General features: G+C 38.3%; 1 protein-coding gene across 12 annotated transcripts in view; it reads left to right on the top strand.

Moving 5' to 3' along the window:
- Nucleotides 1-22,893, top strand: part of LOC143691680 (sucrase-isomaltase, intestinal-like) — a 258,152-nt gene that overhangs the window by 207,032 nt on the left and 28,227 nt on the right. For all 12 annotated transcript variants that reach the window (XM_077170512.1, XM_077170511.1, XM_077170515.1 and 9 more), the window contains 2 exons: nt 611-727; nt 2,845-2,920. In XM_077170512.1, the coding sequence (XP_077026627.1) occupies nt 611-727; nt 2,845-2,920 (193 nt within the window). The remainder of the gene's footprint in view (nt 1-610; nt 728-2,844; nt 2,921-22,893) is intronic.

The following is a 22,893-nucleotide window of genomic DNA, read 5'->3' as shown; positions in this document are numbered from 1 at the left end:
GTATGCCTAGGCTTCTTTTTTTCCAAAACTCTTGCCATTGCCATTGCCATTCATTTATACTTCTAGATGAAATATAGAACACAGTTACAAATATTCTATTGGGATTTGTGTAGGAATTGATTTATATCTGTAGATCAACTTGGAGATTTGACATCCATACAACACTGATTTTTCCTATCCCTGTCCACATTGTATATCTCTCAATTCTCATGTTTTCTTTTATAGTCTTCAAGAATGTTAATTTTCATTACGTTATTTTATGGCTGTTGTCAAGCTTTTTTGTTGTAAATGTAACTTTTACATTCCTACTCACTCATCTGTATTGACATAGATTTATTTGTGGAGAAGAAGGGGTGAAGTTATAATCGATAAATAAGAAAATATTTATTTCATGCCTAATTTCATGTTGGAAGAGCACTGTACTAGGATGTGGGATTCTATTTCCATTCTACCACTAACTTGTTTTATGTACTTGGTTAAGGTATTAAACTTCACTGAGCCCCAGGTTTATTTGTATGGCTCAAAATGAAAATTAAGATCCAAATATAGAGGTTTATATACTATATTAGATAATATGCACTACTTAGTTTCACTTATTTATCCATTGTAGGGTTGGCCTCCAGGAGATTCAGTGTTTCCAGACTACACCAACCCCACAACAGCATTATGGTGGATCCAGATGTGCATGGAATTTAAGAATGTTCTTGATTATGATGGGATCTGGATTGTGAGTCTTAATTTATTATTTTTCAAAACTTTTACATGGTTGAAAAGTGAAATGCTTAACTGCCTTTCTTTTTTCAGCTTTATAGCAAGCCTTCAAAAATGGAAATTCTTAAATGCTCTGCTTTAATTCTTCTGATGCACCAGTAGAGGGGAGAACTACTTCCTCCAAGTCTGGCAGCATATGTGTCTGCCAGCTGGACTCTTGCTTCATCTTATTCTGAATGAAGCTTGCTTATATATTCGTTATTGCTTATGTCTACTCTGTGCAGGGAGTGGGGATGCAACAGTTGGGGAGATTGGCTGATAAACTGTTTTGTGGCCATGATAGGGCAGGTACTGATGCAATGAGAGCACAGATCAAAGGCAGTGAACTCAGATCAATTGAACTTAGGTCTAGGGAAGTCCAGGAAAGCTTTCTAAAAGAGGTGATGGCTAAGATGAGGCTTTATCAATGAATGGGATGTAGTTAAGTGAAGCAGGATGTGAGTTTGGGTAGAAGTATTTCAGGTAGTGGGAAAAGCACGTAGAGGAAGGGAGAGGACTGAAGAGTCCCTAGTGTGGTGCTGATCTAGTACTATTGGACAATTGCCATTTGTGTTTCTAATAGGCTCTGCTCTGCTAGAGAGACACTTGCAAATAGAATCATGTGGCCAGAAGACTGAGTAAAGATTATATAGCACCTGCTACTTACAGAGGGACACTCCTCCACATACAACCGAGATTGCTGTTTCTGTGCTTTTGCTCATGCTTTCCTTCCCATTTCTCTTCATTTCCACATGTTCAAATTCTATGAACCCACTGACCATGAGGCCTCCATACCTACTTTCCCACAAAGCCTTCAATGGTACTCTTACTAAAAGAAATCCCTCCTTTCTTTTATTTCAACAAATATGTATTGAGTGTCTACTCTGTGCCAAGAGATTCACTTTGAAAAATTCTTGCCTTCATTGAATTGGATTCTAGTGGGAGACTAAACAATAAGCAATATAAATAAGTAAAACATATAGTATATTGGATAATAACTGCTAAATTTGAAAAATTAATCTGGGAAGTAGTACAGGAAATATGGGAGTTTAAATGAGTTTGGAATTTAAAAAGAGTAGTTAGGAAAGGCGATCATTTACTAACAAGGTGAGAGGCTAAGCCATGGGAATATCTAGGGAAAGAGCAGTCCAGGCAAGGAGAACATCAAGTACTGAAGGCCTGAAGCAGAAACATGCCTAGCCTTTTCCAGAGACAACGAGGAGGGTCATGTAGCTAGGAGCAGAGTGATCAAGGAGGACGATCTAGAGGAAAGAGTCAGAGGAGTGTCAGGTAGTGTCACAGAAGGCATCATGGACTAATTGTAAGGTTTTTTGCTTTTACTTGGAGTGAGATGGAAAACCAGTGGAGGGTTTTAAGGAGAAATTTAGAAGGATCCCTCTGGTGGCTACATAGAGAATAGATTATAGAAAGGCAAAAAAACAGTAGAAAGCAGAGGCAAATCCAAGTCTTATAGAACTTTATACAATTTGGGCAGCTCTCTTTTAGAAAAAAAAAATAGAAAATTAGATATAAACGTATGAAGGATTCATGCAAATACTAACTGAAGTAAAGTTTTTTTAAATTTCCACATCAATCCACCTCTGGGCCCCTGTGGAAGAGGGAGACTTATTAAGAGGCCGTTGCAACAATCCAGGCAAGAGACAATAGTGGTATAGACTGGGACAGTAGAAATAAAGGAAATGAGACGTGGTCAGATTCTGCATATGTTTTGAAGGTAGAGTTTACAGGATTGATTGACAAATTAGAGGTGAATTACAAGAAACATAAAGAACAATTTGTGTCTACAGCCATTGGAAGCATGGAATTGCAATTTACTGAAACTGGTGATATCTATTTCTGTTTTATAGCATTTAAATCCTTGTGAAAATATTGCTGTCTTGACAGTCAAGTATCTTTGAGATCAGCATCTATATTGTTTATTCTATATCTTGTAGAGTTTCTATGTCACCATCTCCCACATTTAGACACTCAAAAATCCTTGTTGAATTAATGATCTGTACATGCTTTGTTCCCCTAATGTGAAGTAAAAAAATTATACCCATTTTACTTATTGAGTTCCTATTTTTATGTAAGGATATGAATGAACCATCCAGCAGTCAGCAGTCAAGATGTGCAAAGAACAATCTAAACAATCCACCCTATATGCCCGGTAAGTACATTGAGAGTGCCAGGCAAATTTTTTTTAAATGCGGTTTTATTGAGGTATAATCACATGCCATATAATCATCCTAAATGTACAATCAGTGGTTCACAGTATCATCATATAGTTGTGCATTTATTACCACAATCAATTTTTGGACATTTTTATTACTCCCCAAAAAATAAACAGAAAAGAACACTGAGAACATCTATGCCCCTATTATTTTTTTCATTTATTGTCCTTTTTTTTTTTGTTACTCATCTTCTGTACACTGGATAAAGGGAGTGTCAGCCACAAGGTTTTCACAAGCACGTAGTCACACCGTAAAAGCTACATAGTTATACAATCATCTTGAAGAACCAAGGCTACTGGATTATAGTTCAACAGTTTCAGGTATTTCCTTCTAGCGATTCTAGTACACTAAAAACTAAAAAGGGATATGTGTACAATGCATAAGAATAACCTTCAATAATGACCTCTTGACTCTATTTGAAATCTCTTTAGCAACTGAAACTTTATTTTATTTCTCTTTTCCCTTTTGGTCATGAAGGCTTTCTCAATCCTATGATGTCAAGTTCAGGCTCATCCCTGGGAGTAATGTCCCATGATGCCAGGGAAATTTGCACCCACGTGGAGGGGAGGGCAGTGAGTTTACCTGCAGAATTGGTTTAGGCCATATCTGAGCGACAAAATAGGTTCTCTGAGGGTGACTCTTAGGCATAATATAGGTAAACTTAGCTTCTCCTTTGTAGGAATAAGTTTCATAAGGGCAAGCCCCAAGTTTGAGCCTTTGGCCTATTAAATCGGTAGTCCCCAGTGTTTGCTAGAATACTGGGAATTCTCCAGGTGGGGAAGTATAATATTTCCACCTTTTTCCCCAGTCCCGCAAGGGGACTTTGCAAATACTTTTTTATTTTCTGCCCAGGTAAAGCCTTCTTGACCAAAAGGGGGAAGAGAAATGAAATAAAAAGAAGTTTCAGTGGCTGAGAGATTTCAAATAGAGTCGAGTGGTCATTATTGGAGATTATTCTTAGGCATTATATAGATGTCCCTTTTTAGTTTTTAGTGTATTAGAATAGCTAGAAGACTATTGGTGTCGGATATCACAATAACCTGTACAAACCAACAAGATCTCACTCTCTATTGAAGGTTCCATGTAATCATGGTATTCAAATAAACTGATCATACAAGTTAATTAGATAGAATGCTGCCAAAATTGTAAATATTACCCCCAAATAAACATCTCTTCCTTTGGTCTCACACAGAAGTTGAAGTTAAAATACATCCAGTATATCCTTTACCTTTTAGTCTGATTTACCTTAGTCCTAACCAGACCAGCTTCATTCGTATCTGTAATTGAAGTCCAATCACTTTTTCAGTTTTTTTTTTTTAACAGTTTCTATATGGGGCTAATGCTATTTTCATAGTTGCAGAACTTTAGCTCTGAGTCTCAGGTGTCACATAGATAACTGAATTTCAAAGGAGTGACCAGATTATACACAAAGAGCTCAACATCTTGTAATGTAAAAATAACTGTTAGAATTCAGGAATAAATATGACTGCTATAAGAACTTACAATCTAGAAACCTTTATGATAAACCTTCCTCTGATAACTTATGCTCTCAAATTCAATTCTTGAGTTTGCACATTATAGTTAGTACATAGTAGTTAGATGCTATAAGATTTGTCTTAATTTCTGGCTTATTTCATTCAAAATACTGTTCTCAAGGTTCATTCATCTAGTTGCATGACTCACAAATTCATTCCTTCTTGCAGTAGCTCAATATTCCAGTATATGTATACACCACTGTCTGCCCTTCTGTTCATCAGTTGATGTACCCTTAGGCTACCTCCATCCATTGCAAATCGTGAATACTACTGCAATAAACACCAGTGTGCCAATGTCCATTCATGTTCCTGCTTGCAGTTCTTCCAAGATATACCTAATAATAGAGTTGCAGGATAATATGGCAACCCTATACTTATATTTCTGTGGAACCACCATACTGCCCTTCAGAGTGGCTTATCAATTCTGTTTCCTTACCAATCTCTCTCTCTCTCCACATCTTCTCCAGCTCTTGTATCTTTCTGTTTATTTTTTGAGTAGTTTTGTTCATACACCATGCAGTCCATCTTAAGTAAATAATCAATGGCATAATCACATAATTATGCATGCACCACAACAATCTATATGAAGACATTTCCATTTCTTCGCCAAGAAAGAAGAGGAAAAACAAAAGAATAATAAAAATAAAATGAAAAGGAGAAACACCACCACCAAGAATCCCATGTCTCTCCTTATATCCCCTTCTTTAACTCTGGTATATTACCTTTGTTACATTTAATGGCAGAATATTACAGTGTTACTGTTTATTATAGTTTGATTGATTGCATTTTTTCCATGTACCATTCCAATTTCAACACCTTGCAATGTTGCCATTCATTTGTTCTCTCTCATGTAAAAACATTATTTGTACATTTAATCACCATCATTGTCTGTTCTAGGTTTCACTAAGATATATAGACCCAATCTTTATCTTCTGTCTTTCCTTCTGGTATCAGGTGCTAGCCTTCCACTTTCAATGATGCTCACGCTCAACATAGTTCAATGTACATACAATATTGTGCTACCTTTGGATAGTACTGTGCTATCCATTTATGGATCTTTATAACCAGTCCTGTTGGACATTCTGTACTCTGTCAGCATCACATGCCCAATCTCTACCCTCTTTTTAACTCCTGGTGACCTGTGTTCTCAACTTTAACTCTCAAAGTTCTCTTATTAATGCTAATTCATACAGTTATATAATAGAGTATTTGTCTTTTTGTTTCTGATTGATTTCAATAAACATATGTCCTCAAGGTTAATGCATGGTGTTGCACACTTCATGACTTTATTCTTTGGAATGCTACACTGTATTCCATTGATGTATATACCACAGTTTGTTTATCCACTCATCCACTGATGGACATCTGGGCTGTTTTCATCTCTTAACAATCATGAATAATGCTCCTATAAACGTGGGTGTGCAAATGTCTGTTCCTGTTCCTACTTTCAATTTCTTTAGATATATATACCTGGTGTATTAGTTAGGGTTCTCTAGAGAAACAGAATCAACAGGGAACACTTGCAAATATAAAATTTATAAAAGTGTCTCACGTGACCGCAGGAACGCAGAGTCCAAAATCCACAAGGCAGGCTGTGAAGCCGATGAATCCGATGGATGGTCTGGATGAACTCCACAGAAGAGGCTCACCAGCCAAAGCAGGAATGGAACCTGTCTCCTCTGAATCCTCCTTAAAAGGCTTCCCGTGATTAGATTAAGCATCACTCATTGTAGAAGACACTCCCCTTTGGCTGATTACAAATGGAATCAGCTTTGGATGCAGCTGACATGATCATGATCTAATCCTATGAAATGTCCTCATTGCAACAGACAGGCCAGCACTTGCCCAATCAGATAAACAGGTACCACAACTTGGCCAAGTTGACATATATCCCTAACCATGACACCTGGTAATGGAATTTTATACCTACCTTCCTGAGGAAACACCAAACTGCCTTCCAGAGGGGTTGTACCATTCTAGTGGTTTGATTTGCATTTCCCTAATAGCTGGTGAAGTTGAATATCTTTTCATATGTTTTTGAGCCATTTGTATTTCCTCTTTGGAAGTGTCTGCCCATGTATTTTGCTCATTTTTTAATTTAGTTGTTTGTCTTTTTGTTGTTGAGTTGTAGGATCTCTTTATACATTCTGTATACTAAACCTTATTTGAAATTTGGTTTCCAAATAATGTCTTCCATTCTGTAGACTGCCTTTTTACTTTGCTGACAAAGTCCTTTGATACACAAAAGTGTTCAATTATGAGGAGATCCCACTTTTCTATTTCTTCTTTCATTGCTTATGCTTTGGGTGTAAGGTCTAGGAAACCACTCTTATAATAAGATCTTTAAGGTACTTCCCTACATTTTCTCCTAAAAATTTTATATTCTTAGCCTTAATGTTTAAGCCTTTGATCCATTTTGAGTTAATTTTTATATAAAATGTGAGATAGGGGTCCTCTTTCATTCTTTTGGTATATGTATATCCAGTTCTCCAAGATCCATTTATTGAAAAGTCTGTTCTGTCTGATTTGAGTTAACTTGACCACCTTATCAATGGTCAGGTGTCCATTTGGACATTATCCATGATGCCTAGTGGATGGAGGTGGCTGAAGGATACATTGACTAGAAGCAGAAAGGTAAATTGTGGTGTATGCATATGATAGAATATTGTGTGGCTGCATATAGGAATGAGGTTGTGAGGTATGCAGTGAGGTGAATGAACCTTGGGGACATTATGTGGTGCAAAATAAACCAGAAATAGAGGAACAATTATTGTATGATCTTTTTTAGAAAATATTTATAAGAAAATTGGGACCTAGATTGTAAGCACTTAATAGCAGTCACATTCTGTCCAGAGCTGTAAATGTTATTTCTAGATTTTGAGAAACTGTGCTATATATGTATAACCTGGTATTTCACTGGAATTTCGGGTACCTGTGTGATACCTAAGACTCAGAGTTGGAGGTCTGCAGCTCTGCTACTCAGAATTGCTATGTACAGCAACTTTTAAAGAAACCAGAATGGAGATCAGGCTTCAGTTAGAGGTAATAATGAAACCAATCTCATTGGCACTAAGGTAAATCAGAGTTCAAGATAAAAGATGATATTTTCTGTATACTAGAACTTCAGCTACTTTTAGAGACCAAGAGAATAGAGGTTTATTTTTTCTAAAACCTAATATTTTTTATAGAATGTAATCTAACTCAACCTGTCTGGATAACTCATTTAAACAGCCCAAATACATGGTGCCAGAATGGGAACGAGTGCTTGCAATTCTTTATAGCTTAATGTAATATTTGGTTATATACCAGAGTAGGTTGGGGAGATAATTGAAAAGTATTGGTGAAGTGAGCTGGTTTGAAAGGATAAATGTTCCCTAGAAAAGCCATGTTTTAATCTTAATCCCATTTCATAAAGGCAGAACAATTCCTATTCAATACTGTATGCTTGAAACTGTAATTAGACCATCTCCCTGGAGATGTGATTTAATCAAGAGTGGTTTTTAAGCTGGATTAGGTGAAGACATGTCTCCACCCATTTGGGTGGGGCTTGATTAGTTACTGGAGTCCTATAAAAGAGGAAACATTTTAGAGAATGGGAGATTCAAAGAGAGCAGAGCAGAACACAGAGACGCAGAGTCTACCAGCCAGCAACCTTTGGAGATGAAGAAGGAAAATGCCTCCCAGGGAGCTTCATGAAACAGGAAGCCAGGAGAAGAAGCTGTGTTAGTTAGATTCAGTTGTCAACTTGGCCAGGTGAGCATACCTAGTCTTGTTGCTGAGGACATAAGCCAATGGTGCATGAACCTCATCTGTTGCCAATTACATCTGCAGTCAGCTAGGAGGCGTGTCTGCTGCAATGAGTGACGTCTGACTTAATTGGCTGGTGCTTAAATGGGAGATTGCAATGTAGCACTGCTAGCAGCTTGGCATTCTTCATCTCAGCACTTGCAGCTCAGCCCAGGCCTTTGGAGAAGTCACCCCGGGGAAAGTTGTTGGAACCCAGGGGCCTGGAGAGAAGACCAGCAGAGAACATCCTGTGCCTTCCACGTAAGAAAAGAGCCTCAGTGGAAAGTTAGCTGCCTTCCCTCTGAAGAACCAACAAAATAAATCCCCTTTTATTAAAAGCCAATCCGTCTCTGGTGTGTTGCATTCCAGCAGCTAGCAAACTAGAACAGAAGCTAACAAATGATGCCTTGTTCACCATGTACCCTTCCAGATGAGAGAGGAACCCTGACCATATTCACCATGTGCCTTTCCAGATGAGTGAGAAACTCTGACCATGTTCACCATGTGCCCTTCCACTTGAGAGAGAAACCCTGAGCTTCACTGGCCTTCTTGAATCAAGGTATCTTTCCCTGGATGCCTTTGGTTGGACATTTCTATAGACTTGTTTTAATTGGGACATTTTCCCAGTTAAAGAAAATCTATAGATTTGACTTCACTGTTCTAGTTTGCTAGCTGCCAGAATGCAAGATACAAGAAATGGAATGGCTTTTAAAAAGGGAAATTTAATAGGTTGCCAGTTTACAGTTCTAAGGCTGCTATTTTGCTGTAGTCATTTATTAGTTCTGAGATCTTTGCTGTAGATTTTTTGGGATTTTTCTACATATGATATGTTATCTGCAAACAGTGAAAGTTTTATTTCTTCCTTTCCAATTTGGATGCTTTTTATTTCTTTTTCTTGCCCAATTGCTCTACCTAGAACTTCCAACACAGTGTTAAATAACAATGGTGGCAGTGGGCATCTTGTCTTGTTCATGATTAGAGGGAAAGCTTTTAGTCTTTCCTCATTGAATATGATATTAGCCATGGGTTTTTCATATATTACCTTTGTCATATTGAAGAAGTTCCCTTCTATTCTGATCCTTTGAAGTGTTTTCATCAAGAAAAGATATTGAATTTTGTCAAATGCCTTTTCTGCATCAATTGATATGATCATGTGGTTTTTCTGCTTTGATTTATTGATGTGGTACTTATATTAATTGATTTTCCTGTGTTGAACCAGCCTTGCATGACTGGAATAAATCCCACTTGGTCATGATTGATAATTCTTTCAGTGTGCTGCAGGAGTCAATTTGAAAGTATTTTGTTGAGGATTTTTGTATCTATATTCATTAAAGAGACCGGCCTATAATTTTCTTTTCTTGTAGTGTCTTTGTCTGGCTTTGGTATTGGGATATGTTGACTTCATTGAATGAGTTATGTGACTTTCCCTCCTCTTCATTTTTTTTGATGAGTTTGAGGAGGATTGCTACTGATTCTTTCCTGAATGCTTGCTAGAATTCACATATGAAACCATCCAGACCTGGACTTTTCTTTTTTGGGAGCTTTTTTATAAAAAATTTTTATTGACAAAATTTCATACACATACAGTCCATACATGGTGTACAATTAATGGCTCAAAACATCACCACATAGTTATGTAGAGATCACCAAGATCAATTTTAGAACATTTGCATTACTTCAGAAAAAGTTAAAAGTTTTAACATACGAACAATATCATCCTTTATTCTATATTCTGATCTACCCCAGTTTTATCCAAATCAGTTTCATTCATTATCTCTAGTCAAAGTCTGATTTGGGGAACTTTTTGATAACTGATTCAGTCATTTTGCTTATGACTGGTTTTTGAGGTTGTCTATTTCTTCTCAAGTCCATGTTGGTATTCATGCTTTTCTAGGAAGTTGTCCATTTCATCTATATTACCTAGTTTGTTAGCATATAGTTGCTCATAATATCCTCTCATTATCTCTTTTATTTCTGTGGGGTCATTAGTTATGTTCTGTGCTGGTTTGAAAAAATTATGTATGCTAGAAAACCCATGCTTTAATCCTGATCTGTCTTGTGGGAGCAGCCATTTCTTTTAACCCCTATTCAGCAGTGTAGGTCAGAGATTTGATTAGATTATCTCCACAGAGATGTGACGCACCCAATTGTGGGGTTAATACCTTTGATTAGAGGGAGATGTGACTCTACTCATTCCAGGTGGATCTTGATTAGTTTACTGGAATCCTTTAAAAAGGAACTATTTTGGAAAATGCTGGAGAGCAAAAGAACCACAAGCATCTCGCCTGTGCAACGAGAGCTACCTTTGGAGGTGAAGAAGAAATATGCCCCCAGGGGAGCTTCATGAAACAAGAAGCCTGGAGAGATAGCTAGCAGACATCACCATGTTCACCATGTGCCTTTGCAGTTGAGAGAGAAACCTTGAACTTCATCTGCCTTTCTTGAGTGAAGGTAACCTCTTGTTGATGCCTTAATTTGAACATTTTTATAGACTTGCTTTAATTGGGACATTTTCATGGTCTTTGAACTGTAAACTTGCAACTGAATAAATTCCCCCATTTAAAAGCCATTCTGTTTCTGGTATATCACATTCCAGCAGCTAGCATGTTGGAATGGCTTTTTAAATGGATAAGGGGAAGATTTTGGAGGAATTGTGAGGAGCTTGATAGAGAAGGCCTAGAATGCTTTGAAGAGATTGTTGATAGACATGTGGATTCTAAAGATACCTCTGACAAGGCTCTAGACAGAAATGTGTCACATGTTATTGCAAACTGGAAGGAAGGCAATCTTTGTTTTAAAATGGCAGATAATCTGACAAAATTGACCAGTGGCTTTGACTGGAAGGCAGATTTTAAAAGCCATGAACTTGGATATTTAGCAGAAGACATTTTCAAATTACATGTGCAAATTTTAGCCTGGTTTCTCCTTGGAACTTATAGTGAAATGGATTAGGAAAGAGATAAGCTGAGAACTGAACTCTTGGGTACAAAGAAACCAGAAACTAATGTTCTTGAACATTCTGGGCTTCCAGGAAGGGAGACCCCAGAAAATGGTGCCCCATGTGAGGATTTTACCAAATGTGGAAACAGTCAGCCATTTCAGAAAAAGCCAGGATTGAAGATGGAGTTATCCAGGAAGGATTTGTGGAAAGTCCTTCTCTCTGGTGGCCATGATCTGAGCCTACTGCATAGAAAGCCAACAGAATTGTTGCAGGATCTGTATAAACAGAACCACTGCTGGTCTGGACTGAGAGGGACAGAAAAGGGACACATTGGAGGAAAAATAACTTCAGACACAGAACTATGGAAGCTAAAGTCTGAAGTCAAGAAACCATGGGCCAGTAGAGCATGCATACCCAAGCACTTGAAGAGGGTGAGTTTGCCCTGAAAGCAGAAGCATCATTGCATTGGATGAGTTGGGCTGCCTCAGGCCTTGGAGAGGGTGGAGCACATCCCTTGGGGCTTGGGGAAAGCCTGGCTGACACTACATGGAGAGGTTGAGCATGTGCCCCAGAGATGGCCAAAAGCCCAGGTGTGACCCCAATGCTTGGTGAGGGTGGAGCTGAGAAAAAGGTGGTTTCCCCAGTGTCCCCCAAGGTTGCATTCAGAGAGAGGCTGGCTACTGTGTAGGCCCTTGAAAAAGGTGGGCTGCCGCTTTCTAAAGCTCTGAACCTTAATGACTCTCAGACTTTGAAATCTAATAGAGTTTGCCCTGCTGGTTTTCGAAACTGCTTCGTCCAGTGACCCCTGTTTTCCTTCCAGTTTCTCCCTATAGAAATTGGAATATGCATTCTATGATTGTCCCTCTGTGCTGGTTTGAAAGGGTATATGCCCCCTAAGAAAAGCCATGTTTTAATATAAATCTCATTTCTTAAAGGTAGAATAATCTCTATTCAATACTGTATATTTGAAACTGTAATGAGATCATCTCCCTGGTTGATGTGATTTAGTTAAGAATGATCGTTAAACTGGATTACGGGATAACATGTCTCCACCCATTTGAGTGGGTTTTGATTAGTTTCTGAAGTCCTATAAAAGAGGAAACATTTTGGAGAATGAGAGATTCAGAGAGAGCACAGAATGCTGCAGCACCATGAAGCGGAGAGTCCATTGGAGATGAAGAAGGAAAACGCCTCCCTGGGAGCTTCATGAAACCAGAAGCCAGGAGAGTAAGCTAGCAGATGATACCGTATTCGCCATGTGCCCTTCCAGCCAAGAGAGAGAAGCCCTGACTGTGTTCGCCATGTGCCTTCTCACTTGAGAGAGAAACCTGAACTCCATCGGCCTTCTTGAACCAAGGTATCTTTCCCTGGATGCCTTTGATTGGACATTTCTAGTTGGGACATTTTCTCGGCCTTAGATCTGTAAACTAGCAACTCATTAAATTCCCCCTTTTTAAAAGCCATTACGTTTCTGGTATATTGCATTCTGACAGCTAGCAAACTAGAACACCCTCCTTTGTATGTTGGCAGCACATAACATGTTCTAAGTTTTTCAGGTCTAGAACCAGAGAAGAATTTTGCCTTAGAACACACCATTCCTATAACAGACTTTGATGAAACTTTGTACTGGTTTTAACCTTGCATTGTATTTGTATTGTTACTAATATGCCTTAATGTTTTCTGATATTGTGATGAAATGAATGTATGCTGTATGTGGGAAAAACATGACGTTTTTAGGGTCCAGAGGGTGGAATGTGCTGTTTTGAATCAATTATGTACCCTAGAAAAGCCATGTTTTAATCTTGATACATCTAGTGGGAGCAGTCATTTCTTTTAATCTCTATTCAGCACTATAGGTTGGAAATGTGATTAGATTATCTCCCCAGAGATGTGATGCACCCAATTATGGGTATTAACCTTTGACTAGAGGGAGATGTGACTCCACCCATTCCAGGTGGGTCTTCATTAGTTACAGGAACCCTTTAAGAAGGAACCATTTTGGAAAATGCTAGAGAGGTACAAGAGTCCATGAAGCCAGAGACCTTTGGAGATGAAGAAGGAATATGCCCCCGAGGGAGCTTCTTGAAACAAGAAGCCTGGAGAAAAAGCTAATAGACGCCATCATGTTTGCTATGTGCCTTTCCAGTTGAGAGAGAAAACCTGAATTTCATCAGACTCTCTTGAGTGAAGGTAACCTCTTGCTGCTACCTTAATTTGAACATTTTTTACAGACTTGCTTTAATTGGGACATTTTTTCATCCTTAGAACTGTAAACTTCCAACTGAATAAATTCCCCTTTTTAAAAGCCATTCTGTTTCTGGTATATCACATTCCAGCAGCTAGCAAACTAGAACATGTCCCCTCTCCCATTTCTGATTTTATATATTTGCCTTCTCTCTTTGCCTTTTTTTTTTTGTCAGCTTAGCCAAAGGTCCATAGATTTTATTGATATTCTCAAAGAACCAATTTCTGATTTTGTTGATTCTCTTTATTATTTCCATGCTCTCAGTTTCACTTTTTTCTGCTCTAGTTATTGTTATTTCTTTTATTCTATTTGCTTTGGGGTTAGTTTGATGTTCTTTCTCTGGTTCTTCCAGGTGAACAGATAATTCCTCATTTTTTGTTCTTTTTTAATTTAGGCATTTAAGGCAATACATTTCCCTCCAGCACTGCCTTTGCTGCACCCTATATGTTTTAATATGTGTGTTTTCATTTTCATTTGCCTCAAGATATTTACTGATTTCTCTTGTAATTTCTTCCTTGACCACCTGGTTGTTTACGAGTGTGTTGTTTAGCCTCCATGTATTTGTTAATTTTCCAATCTTCTGCCTGTTACTGGTTTCCAACTTCATTCCATTATGATCTGAGAAAGCATTTTGTATAATTTCAATCTTTTAAAATTTATAGAGATTTACTTTATCATGTAAAGTGACATGTGGTCTGTCCTAGAGAATGATTCATGAGCACTTGAGAAAACATGTATCCTGCGGTTGTGTAATGTTCTGTAAGTATCTGTTGTCTAGTTCATTTGTTGCACTATTCAAAATCCTTCCTTATTGTTCTTCTGTCTAGATGTTCTATCCATTGATGAGAGTAGTGTCTCCAACTATTATTGTGGAAATGTCTACTTCTCCCTTCAGGGTTGTCAGTGTGTGCTTCGTTTATTTTGTGGCACTCTGTCTCACTGCATAAATATTTATAATTGTTTTGTCTTCTTGATGAATTGTCCCTTTTATTAATACATGCTGTCCTTCTTTGTCTCTTAATTGTTTTACATTTGAGGTCTAATTAGTCTAATATTATAGCTACTTCACTCTTTTCTGGTTGTTGTTTAAATGATATATCTTTTTCCAACCTTTCACTTTCATTCTGTTTTTGTCTTTGAGTCTAAAGTCTCTTTTAGACAGCATAAAGATGGATCCTGTTTTTAATCCAGTCTGCCAGTCTATATCTTTGATTAGAGAGTTTAATCCATTAAGGTTTAATGTTATTTCTATAATGGCAGTACTTTCTTCTTCCATTTAGCCTTTTGGATTTTATATGTCTGTGCCAGTTTGAAAGTATTAAGTACCCCAGAAAGGCCATGTTTTCATCCTGATCCAATCTTTTGGGATCAGCTGTTTCTTTCGATCCTGATTCAATACTAAAGTTTAGTACCTTTGATTAGATTATCCCAACAGAGATGTGACATGCCAAATTGTGGGTGTGACCTTTGATTAGATCAAGATGTGACCGTACCCATTCCAGGTGGGTCTTGATTAGTTTATTGGATCTTTTAAAAGAGGAAACATTTTGGAGAGAGTCAGAAATTATAGAACTGACAGAAACTTCAGAGCAGAGTTGACCCAGATGCTGACACTTGGAGAACAGAGACATGGATGTTTAGAGATGTTTGGATCCCAGCAGACATTGCCATGAGATGTTAAGCAAGCCAGAACCTGGAGACACGTAAGGAAACCATGAGATGAAAGCCAGCCCTGGAGAAGCAAGTGAGAACCTCCACAAGAATAGAGGCTGAAATCAGTGGAGCCCAGGAGCAAGGGACCAGCCAATGCCAGCCATGTGATTTCCTAGCTGACAGAGGTGTCCCTGACCTATTGGCCTTCCATGAATTAAGGTATCTTTCCCTGGATACCTTAGTTTGGACAATTTTGTAGGCTTAGAAATATAAACTTGTAACTTATTAAATTCCTCTTTTTAGAAGTCATTCCAGTTCTGGCATATCATATCCCGGCAGCTTGCAAACTACAAGTATCATGTCTTATTTTTTCTCTCTCTCTCTTTTTACCCCTTGATAGTCTTCATTTCTATATTCTTCTCCTGTATTTTCCTATCTACCTGTAGTTCTCCCTTTAGTATTTCTTGTATAGCAGGTCTCTTGTTCACAAACGTCTCAGTGTCTGTTTCAAAATATTTAAAACTCTTCCTCATTTTTGAAGGACAGTTTTGGTGGGTAAAGAATTCTTGGTTGGCAGTTTTTTTCTTTCAGAATCTTAAGTATATCATACAACAGCTTTCTCTCCATGATTTCTGTTGAGAAATATAGTGTTATCAAGCTCCACTGGTATGTGATAGGTCACTTTTCTCTTGTTGCTTTTAGAATTCTCTGTTTTTGACATTTGACAATCTGATTATTAAGTGCCTTAGAGTAAGTCTGTTTGAATCTATTCTATTTGGGGTGCAACTTCTTGGATCTGTAATTTTGTCTTTTATAAGAGGTGGGAATTTTTCAGGGATTGCTTCCTTCATTATTCTTTCTACCTTTTCCTTTGTCTTTTCCTCCTGGAACACTGATAACCTGCATGTTCATGCACTTCATGTTGTCATTAGTTCCCTGAGACCCTGCTCATATATTTCTCTTCTTTTCCCTTTCTGTTCTTTTGTGTGTTGGATTTCAGATGTCCTGTCCTCTAGTTCACTAATCCTTTATTCTGCCTCTTCAAGTCAGCTGTTATATGACTCATTGTGTTTTTTTCTTCCTTTTTTTTGTATGCTGTATTGTGGGGTCACATGTCATTCTTTTTCCACATGAGTATCTTGTTATTGCAGCTCTATTTGTTGAATTTTTTTGTTTGTTTGTTTGTTTGGGAGTTCATGGGCCAGGAAATAAGAACCCCGGTCTCCGGCATGGCAGGCGAGAATTCTACCACTGAACTACCCTCACGCCCCTTCCTTCGTGTTTTTCATTTCTTCTATTGTGCCTTTCATTACTACAAGTTCTGCCTTTTTGAGTTTTTCTTTGTGATCATCCACTGTCTTCTTTATATCCTTCATCACTTTTGCCATATCTTCCCTCAACTCATTGATTTGACTTTTGATTTGATTTAGCATGTTTTTTGAAATCTTTAATTAGTTGTTTCAACACCTGCAGGTCATTTAAAGTGTTAGTTTGTTCCTTTGAATGGACCGTATCTTTTTTTTCCTAGCATGATTCCTAATTTTTTGTTGGTATCTAGACATCTAATTTCATTGATTAGTTTATTTATTCTGGAGGTTATTTTCACTCTTTTACCTAGGATTTTCTTCTTGGTTGGCTTTGTTTGCTATCTGTTCTTTGGCAGTCAACTCAACTTATTCTAGACTTCTAGAATAGCTTCTGTTTAACTGATCAGAATTTTCAGCTCTTCATATTTAAAATTCTGCTCTGCATAAATGGAGCCTTTTTTGGAGAGGATTTCCCCAGATATGAGCAATTCCAATCAGATTTTCCAGGCCAGACAGACCCAGATCTCTGGAGGAGGTTGTAAGCAGTATCAAGTTTCCCTGAGGTTGAGATCCAGCAGGTTTTCAGACACTCCTATGAGGCCTCTAGACTCTATGCTTTACCTGGTCTTCTCATCAGGTGGTGCTTGTTAGCCTGAAGTGCCCCACTGGTATAAAATATTGCTATGCCTTTAATTCTCAGCAGACTCTGTCCCTACCAGTGGTGTGGTTGAGACAGAGGCTGAGATAGAAGGCAAACTTAAGCAGTTTCTGTCTTTCAGCCCTGGGTTCTGAATTTTCTCAGTGAGGGCCTCTACTTGTGCTGGACCATGTCCCCTCTTCCTCTTCTTAGAGAAGATACACTCTTTAAAGAATTATCTCCTTCATTGACTCCTTGCTTTGTCTCTCAGACCTCTCTTGACTCCACTGACAATTGAAAATGACTGATCATTTACCTAATGAGATACCTAGAATAGTTTAAAAATGTTTTTTTAAAAAGGAATCCCTTTTCCTGAGCCAGTCCCCAGCCTCCAACATTTGCCAGTCAAGAGCTAGAGTATGTACTCAGCTGTATGTGCCCCTTTTCTTGGGGCACAGCCCTTTTCCAGTATTCTGAGCTTTGCCAACTCCAAAAGCCTTTTGTTGTTGTTGTTGTTGTTGTTGTTTGTTTGTTTTTTTCCAGTCATCTCCACCTCCTCTCTGTTGGGAAAGTCCTCATGGTTCCTTTCTTGCTTGTGCTGGGTTTATCTGACCTCAGAGCTTGTATTCAGCATTCCACATTTATAAATTAAAACTATAATTGGAACTTGGTTGAGCTACTTTCCCTTGCTCCTAGTAGAGACCACTTCTTTTTCCCATAGGGATGTGTCTCCACCAGAGCCTGATATACCAGTGGTGGAAGGTTGCCAACCTCCAAAGTTTGGGGACTTTGCTGACAGTTTTGTGTTGTGCTCTTAGCCCTTCCACCCATTCCATATTAATATGTGATGTGTGTACAGTCACAGATGTCCCCAAAATAGTTTTTTACAGATAGTTCCTGGGTATTTACTAGCTGTTCTAAAGGACTGACAACATCCACAACTCCCTATGCATCTTGCCCCACCTCCCAAATTATTTTGAAACACTTTTTTTTTTATTAATCAAAAAAAAGAAAAGAAATTAACACAACATTTAGAAATCATTCCATTCTACACATGCACTCAGTAATTCTTAGTATCATCACATAGATGTATGATCATCATTTCCTAGTACATTTGCATCGATTTAGGAAAAGAACTAGCAAAACAGCAGAAAAAGATATAGAATGTTAATATAGAGAAGAGAATTAAAATAATACTAATAAAAATATATATATATAAAAAAAGGAAAAAGGAAAAAAACAAAAACAAAAGATACAAACAAACAAACAAACAAACAAAAAACTATATTTCAGGTGCAGCTTCATTCAGTGTTCCAACATAGTTACATTACACTTAGGTATTATTGTGCTGTCCATTTTTGAGTTTTTGTATCTAGTCCTGTTGCACAGTCTGTATCCCTTCAGCTCCAATTACCCATTATCTTACCCTGTTTCTAACTCCTGCTGGTCTCTTACCAATGATATATTCCAAGCTGATTCTCGAATGTCGGTTCACATCAGTGGGACCATACAGTATTTGTCCTTTAGTTTTTGGCTAGACTCACTCAGCATAATGTTCTCTAGGTCCATCCATGTTATTACATGCTTCATAAGTTTAGTCTGTCTTAAAGCTGCATAATATTCCATCGTAGGTATACGCCACAGTTTGTTTAGCCACTCGTCTGTTGATGGACATTTTGGCTGTTTCCATCTCTTTGCAATTGTAGATAATGCTGCTATAAACACTGGTGTGCAAATGTCCGTCTGTGTCTTTGCCCTTAAGTCCTTTGAGTAGATACCTAGCAGTAGTATTGCTGGGTCGTAATCCATTCTGCCATTCTATGTCTTTTGATTGGGAAATTCAGTCCACTAACTTTTAGTGTTATTACTGTTTGGATAATATTTTCCTCTACCATTTTGGCTTTTGTATTATATATATCATATCTGATTTTCCTTCTTTCTACACTTTACTCCATACCTCTCTCTTCTGTCTTTTCATATCTGACTCTAGTGCTCCCTTTAGTATTTCTTGCAGAGCTGGTCTCTTGGTCACAAATTCTCTCAGTGACTTTTTGTCTATAAATGTTTTAATTTCTCCTTCATTTTTGAAGGACAATTTTGCTGGATATAGAAGTCTTGGTTGGCAGTTTTTCTCTTTTAGTAATTTAAATATATCATCCCACTGTCTTCTAGCTTCCATGGTTTCTGCTGAGAAATCTACACATAGTCTTATTGGGTTTCCCTTGTATGTGACAGATTGTTTTTCTCTTGCTGCTTTCAAGATCCTCTCTTTCTCTTTGACCTCTGGCATTCTAACTAGTAAGTGTCTTGGAGAATGCCTATTTGGGTCTATTCTCTTTGGGGTGCGCTGCACTTCTTGGATCTGTAAATTTAGGTCTTTCATAAAAGTTGGGAAATTTTCAGTGATAATTTCTTCCATTAGTCTTTCTCCTCCTTTTCCCTTCTCTTCTCCTTCTGGGACACCCACAACACGTATATTTGTGCGCTTCATATTGTCGTTCAGTTCCCTGATCCCCTGCTCAAGTTTTTCCATTCTTTTCCCTATAGTTTCTGTTTCTTTTTGGAATTCAGATGTTCCATCCTCCAATTCACTAATTGTAGCTTCTGTCTCTTTAGATCTACCATTGTAGGTATCCATTGTTTTTTCCATTTTTTCTTCTTTGTCCTTCACTCCCATAAGTTCTGTGATTTGTTTTTTCAGATTTTCTATTTCTTCTTTTTGTTCAGCCCATGTCTTCTTCATGTCCTCCCTCAATTTATTGATTTGGTTTTTGAAGAGTTTTTCCATTTCTGTTCATATATTCAGCATTAGTTGTCTCAGCTCCTGTATCTCATTTGAACTATTGGTTTGTTCCTTTGACTGGGCCATATCTTCAATTTTCCGAGTGTCATCCATTATTTTCTGCTGGTGTCTGGGCATTTGATCAGATTTCCCTGGGTGTGGGACCCGGCCGGTTGAAAGGTTTTTCTGTGAAATCTCTGGGCGGTTTTTCTTTTCCTGCCCAGTAGGTGGCGCTCGTGGCACTCGTCTGTCTGCAGGGCCCACCAGTAAAAGATGCTGTGGCTCCTTTAACTTGCCAATCCGAATCTCGCAGTCGGCCCGGGAAACCGCGCGTGGAAGGGGGGGTCGCCAGCCGCGGCTTGGGGGAGTGCCGGTCCTAATTGCCCAGCTGGCCCGAGACGCCAAGCGTGGCGGGAGGGCCCCACTATCCAACGTTCCCAGTCAGACCAGGGAGCCACGTGCGTGGAGGGGACCCCAGTCGCCAGCCGCCCCGGCCGGGAAAACGCGCGCCCCTCGGGTATCTCACCGCAGCGGATTCTCCCTGCCCGTTCAGCTGTTCCAGAATGGGGTACACTGTCTTTTTGGTCTCTGTCGTGGCTCCGGGAGCTGTTTCGTATTGTTTCTGTTTCTTTAGTTGCTTTTCTGGAGGAGGAACTAAGACCCGCGCGTCTTACTAAGCCGCCATCTTCTCCGGAAGTCTTGAAACACTTTTTTATCTAGTAGGAAAAAGTCTCTTTAATGCACTAAGTGTGTTTTAGGATAGTATATGTTCCCTATTATAGCTCATTGAACTAGGAATAATCTAGATAGCTCACTGAACTAGGAATAATCTAGAAAACTCAGAATATGTATTTGTTCCCACTGCTTTGATGATGAGTTCTTGGAATGTTTGAGAATTATGTTTTCACTCGTCCAAGGACAAACCAGAAATTCCCTTCCTTGGATATCCTCATAAGTAGGCAGAAACCAGATTTGTTGGTGAGGTGTTGCAGCTGCTTCTTCAATAACTGAGTTCTTCCGTTTGGCTAGTAGGTCTGTACATTTTATAATTTCTACAATTTTTGCTATCTCTGTAACTAACCATATGCAATAACAAATGCTACAAGATGAAAAAGTTGTGAAGATTTAATTGAGAAGTAGAGTTTTGCAATTAAACTAAGAAAGGCTTACTTTTGGCTGCAGACTTCTAGAGTTAGTGATTATACCTCTCCATTTGCATTTTCTTTGTAGTTACAGCCATTTGCATGTCCAGTGATTCATTTTCACTGAAACCGTAACAAAAGGGAAAACCAAAACTGAAATAACAAAACCTAGTTCTTAGACCTATTAAACCATAAACCTCTACTCAGCTTCCTTAAATCCTGGAGATACTGACCTTCCTCCTTGTAATACTTCATGTGACATATGTAACATAGTTTGGATGTTAGGCATACAAAAGAGTGTGCAAAAGTCACTTCTTTCTTTCACTGTTTTATGAAATATCTAAATGAAAATATAAATAGGCAGCAAGATCCATAAATCTGCAGAGAAGAATTCTGGGCTTGATATAAAAATATATTGAATATATTGGGAATTATATGCATAAAATGATATAATATGGTATTTAAATCCACAGAGATGAATGATTTCCTGTAATGAGAGAGTGTAAAATGGAATAGACAAATGGACTGTCTTAGTTTTCTAGGGCTGTGATGACAAGTCTACATGTCCAAGGTGAGGCAAGGTTATGTTCTATCTGAAACTTGTAGGAGAAAATCCTTCCTTGCCTTTCCATAGCTTCTGGTAGTTTTCAGCAACCCTTGGGATTCCATGGCTCATAAATGCATCTGTCTTCATCTTTACATGTTCTCCTCCCCATGTCTGTATGTCTGTCCTGTGTCCAAATTTTTTTTCTTATAAGGACATCTAGTCCTTTTGGTTTGGATCCCTAATCTATTTTGACCTCATTTTAACTAATTACATCTTCAAAGACCCTGTTTCCTAGTAAGGTTATATTTACAGGACTAGGGGTTAGGACTTGAACACATATTTTGAGGGGACAGTTCAACCCATAACAGGGACCCTCCAAACTTGAGACCTTGGGTCCTCCACCCCAACATTTAGGCTTCGGATAAAGGAAAAGTCTTAGCTAATAAAACCAAATGGAAGAAATTGGATAGGTAGCAGGAAAGGTAGGAATTAGTGGTGTCTTGTGTCCTAATCAAAGAGACAGTTTTAAGAAAGATGGCTTATCAGATGCTGCTGAAAAGTCAAACAGCATGAGTGCAGAAGGTCTCCTCGGAATCCAGTACTATAGAGATCAGCAGTATGGACAAGTGTAGTTTCAGTGGAGTAGAGGGAATAGATATCACACTAAAATAAGTTAAGGAGCGAAAAAGAGATGAGAATGCAGAGACAGAAGTGTAAATAAATCTTTAGCAGGAGGTTTGACTCTAAAAAGGAGTAGAAAAATGGGACTGTAGCTGGGGAGAATATGACTAAAGGAGAATGTGTTTTATTGTGTTCATTGTTTAAGAAATGGGAAATACTAGAGCATGTTTGTTTGTTGTTAGGAATGAGCCAGTAGAGTGAAAAGGATGATAATGTAAAAGTATGAAGAGTTATCCAGGAACTGAAGTCACTTGAAAAGAAAGGGTCAGTAGTGAGTGATGTGGCTTTAAAAGAGCAGGGTCATTTCGTTGTTGTTACAGGAGGAAGAGGAGATAACACAAACTTGCACATAGATTTATTAGGTGGTAAGAGGTGGAAGATCTTCCCATCAGATAAACTTCTATTTTAAAGATTTGTTCATCAGCAAAAGTTATATGGGAAGTGAGGTTGAATTTGGGGGGGTGGGAAGTTTGGAGAAAGAGGAGACATGCCATAGTTTTATGACAGTGTGGCAGAGTAAATTTCTGAAAGAAGTATAATGGGATTCTCAGGCAGTGTTGAGATTGAATTTGTGGTTTGTGTTTCTGAAGCAAAAAAGAGGGAAAAAGAAATTTGAATCTTTAGAGATGAAGATGTCAATGCTGTTCTCTAAG

The sequence above is a fragment of the Tamandua tetradactyla genome, chromosome 7 (assembly GCF_023851605.1).
Source record: "Tamandua tetradactyla isolate mTamTet1 chromosome 7, mTamTet1.pri, whole genome shotgun sequence".
Lineage (NCBI taxonomy): Eukaryota > Metazoa > Chordata > Mammalia > Pilosa > Myrmecophagidae > Tamandua > Tamandua tetradactyla.
Note: the sequence above shows the minus strand (reverse complement) of the source record. Positions and strands in the feature narration are given on the sequence as shown.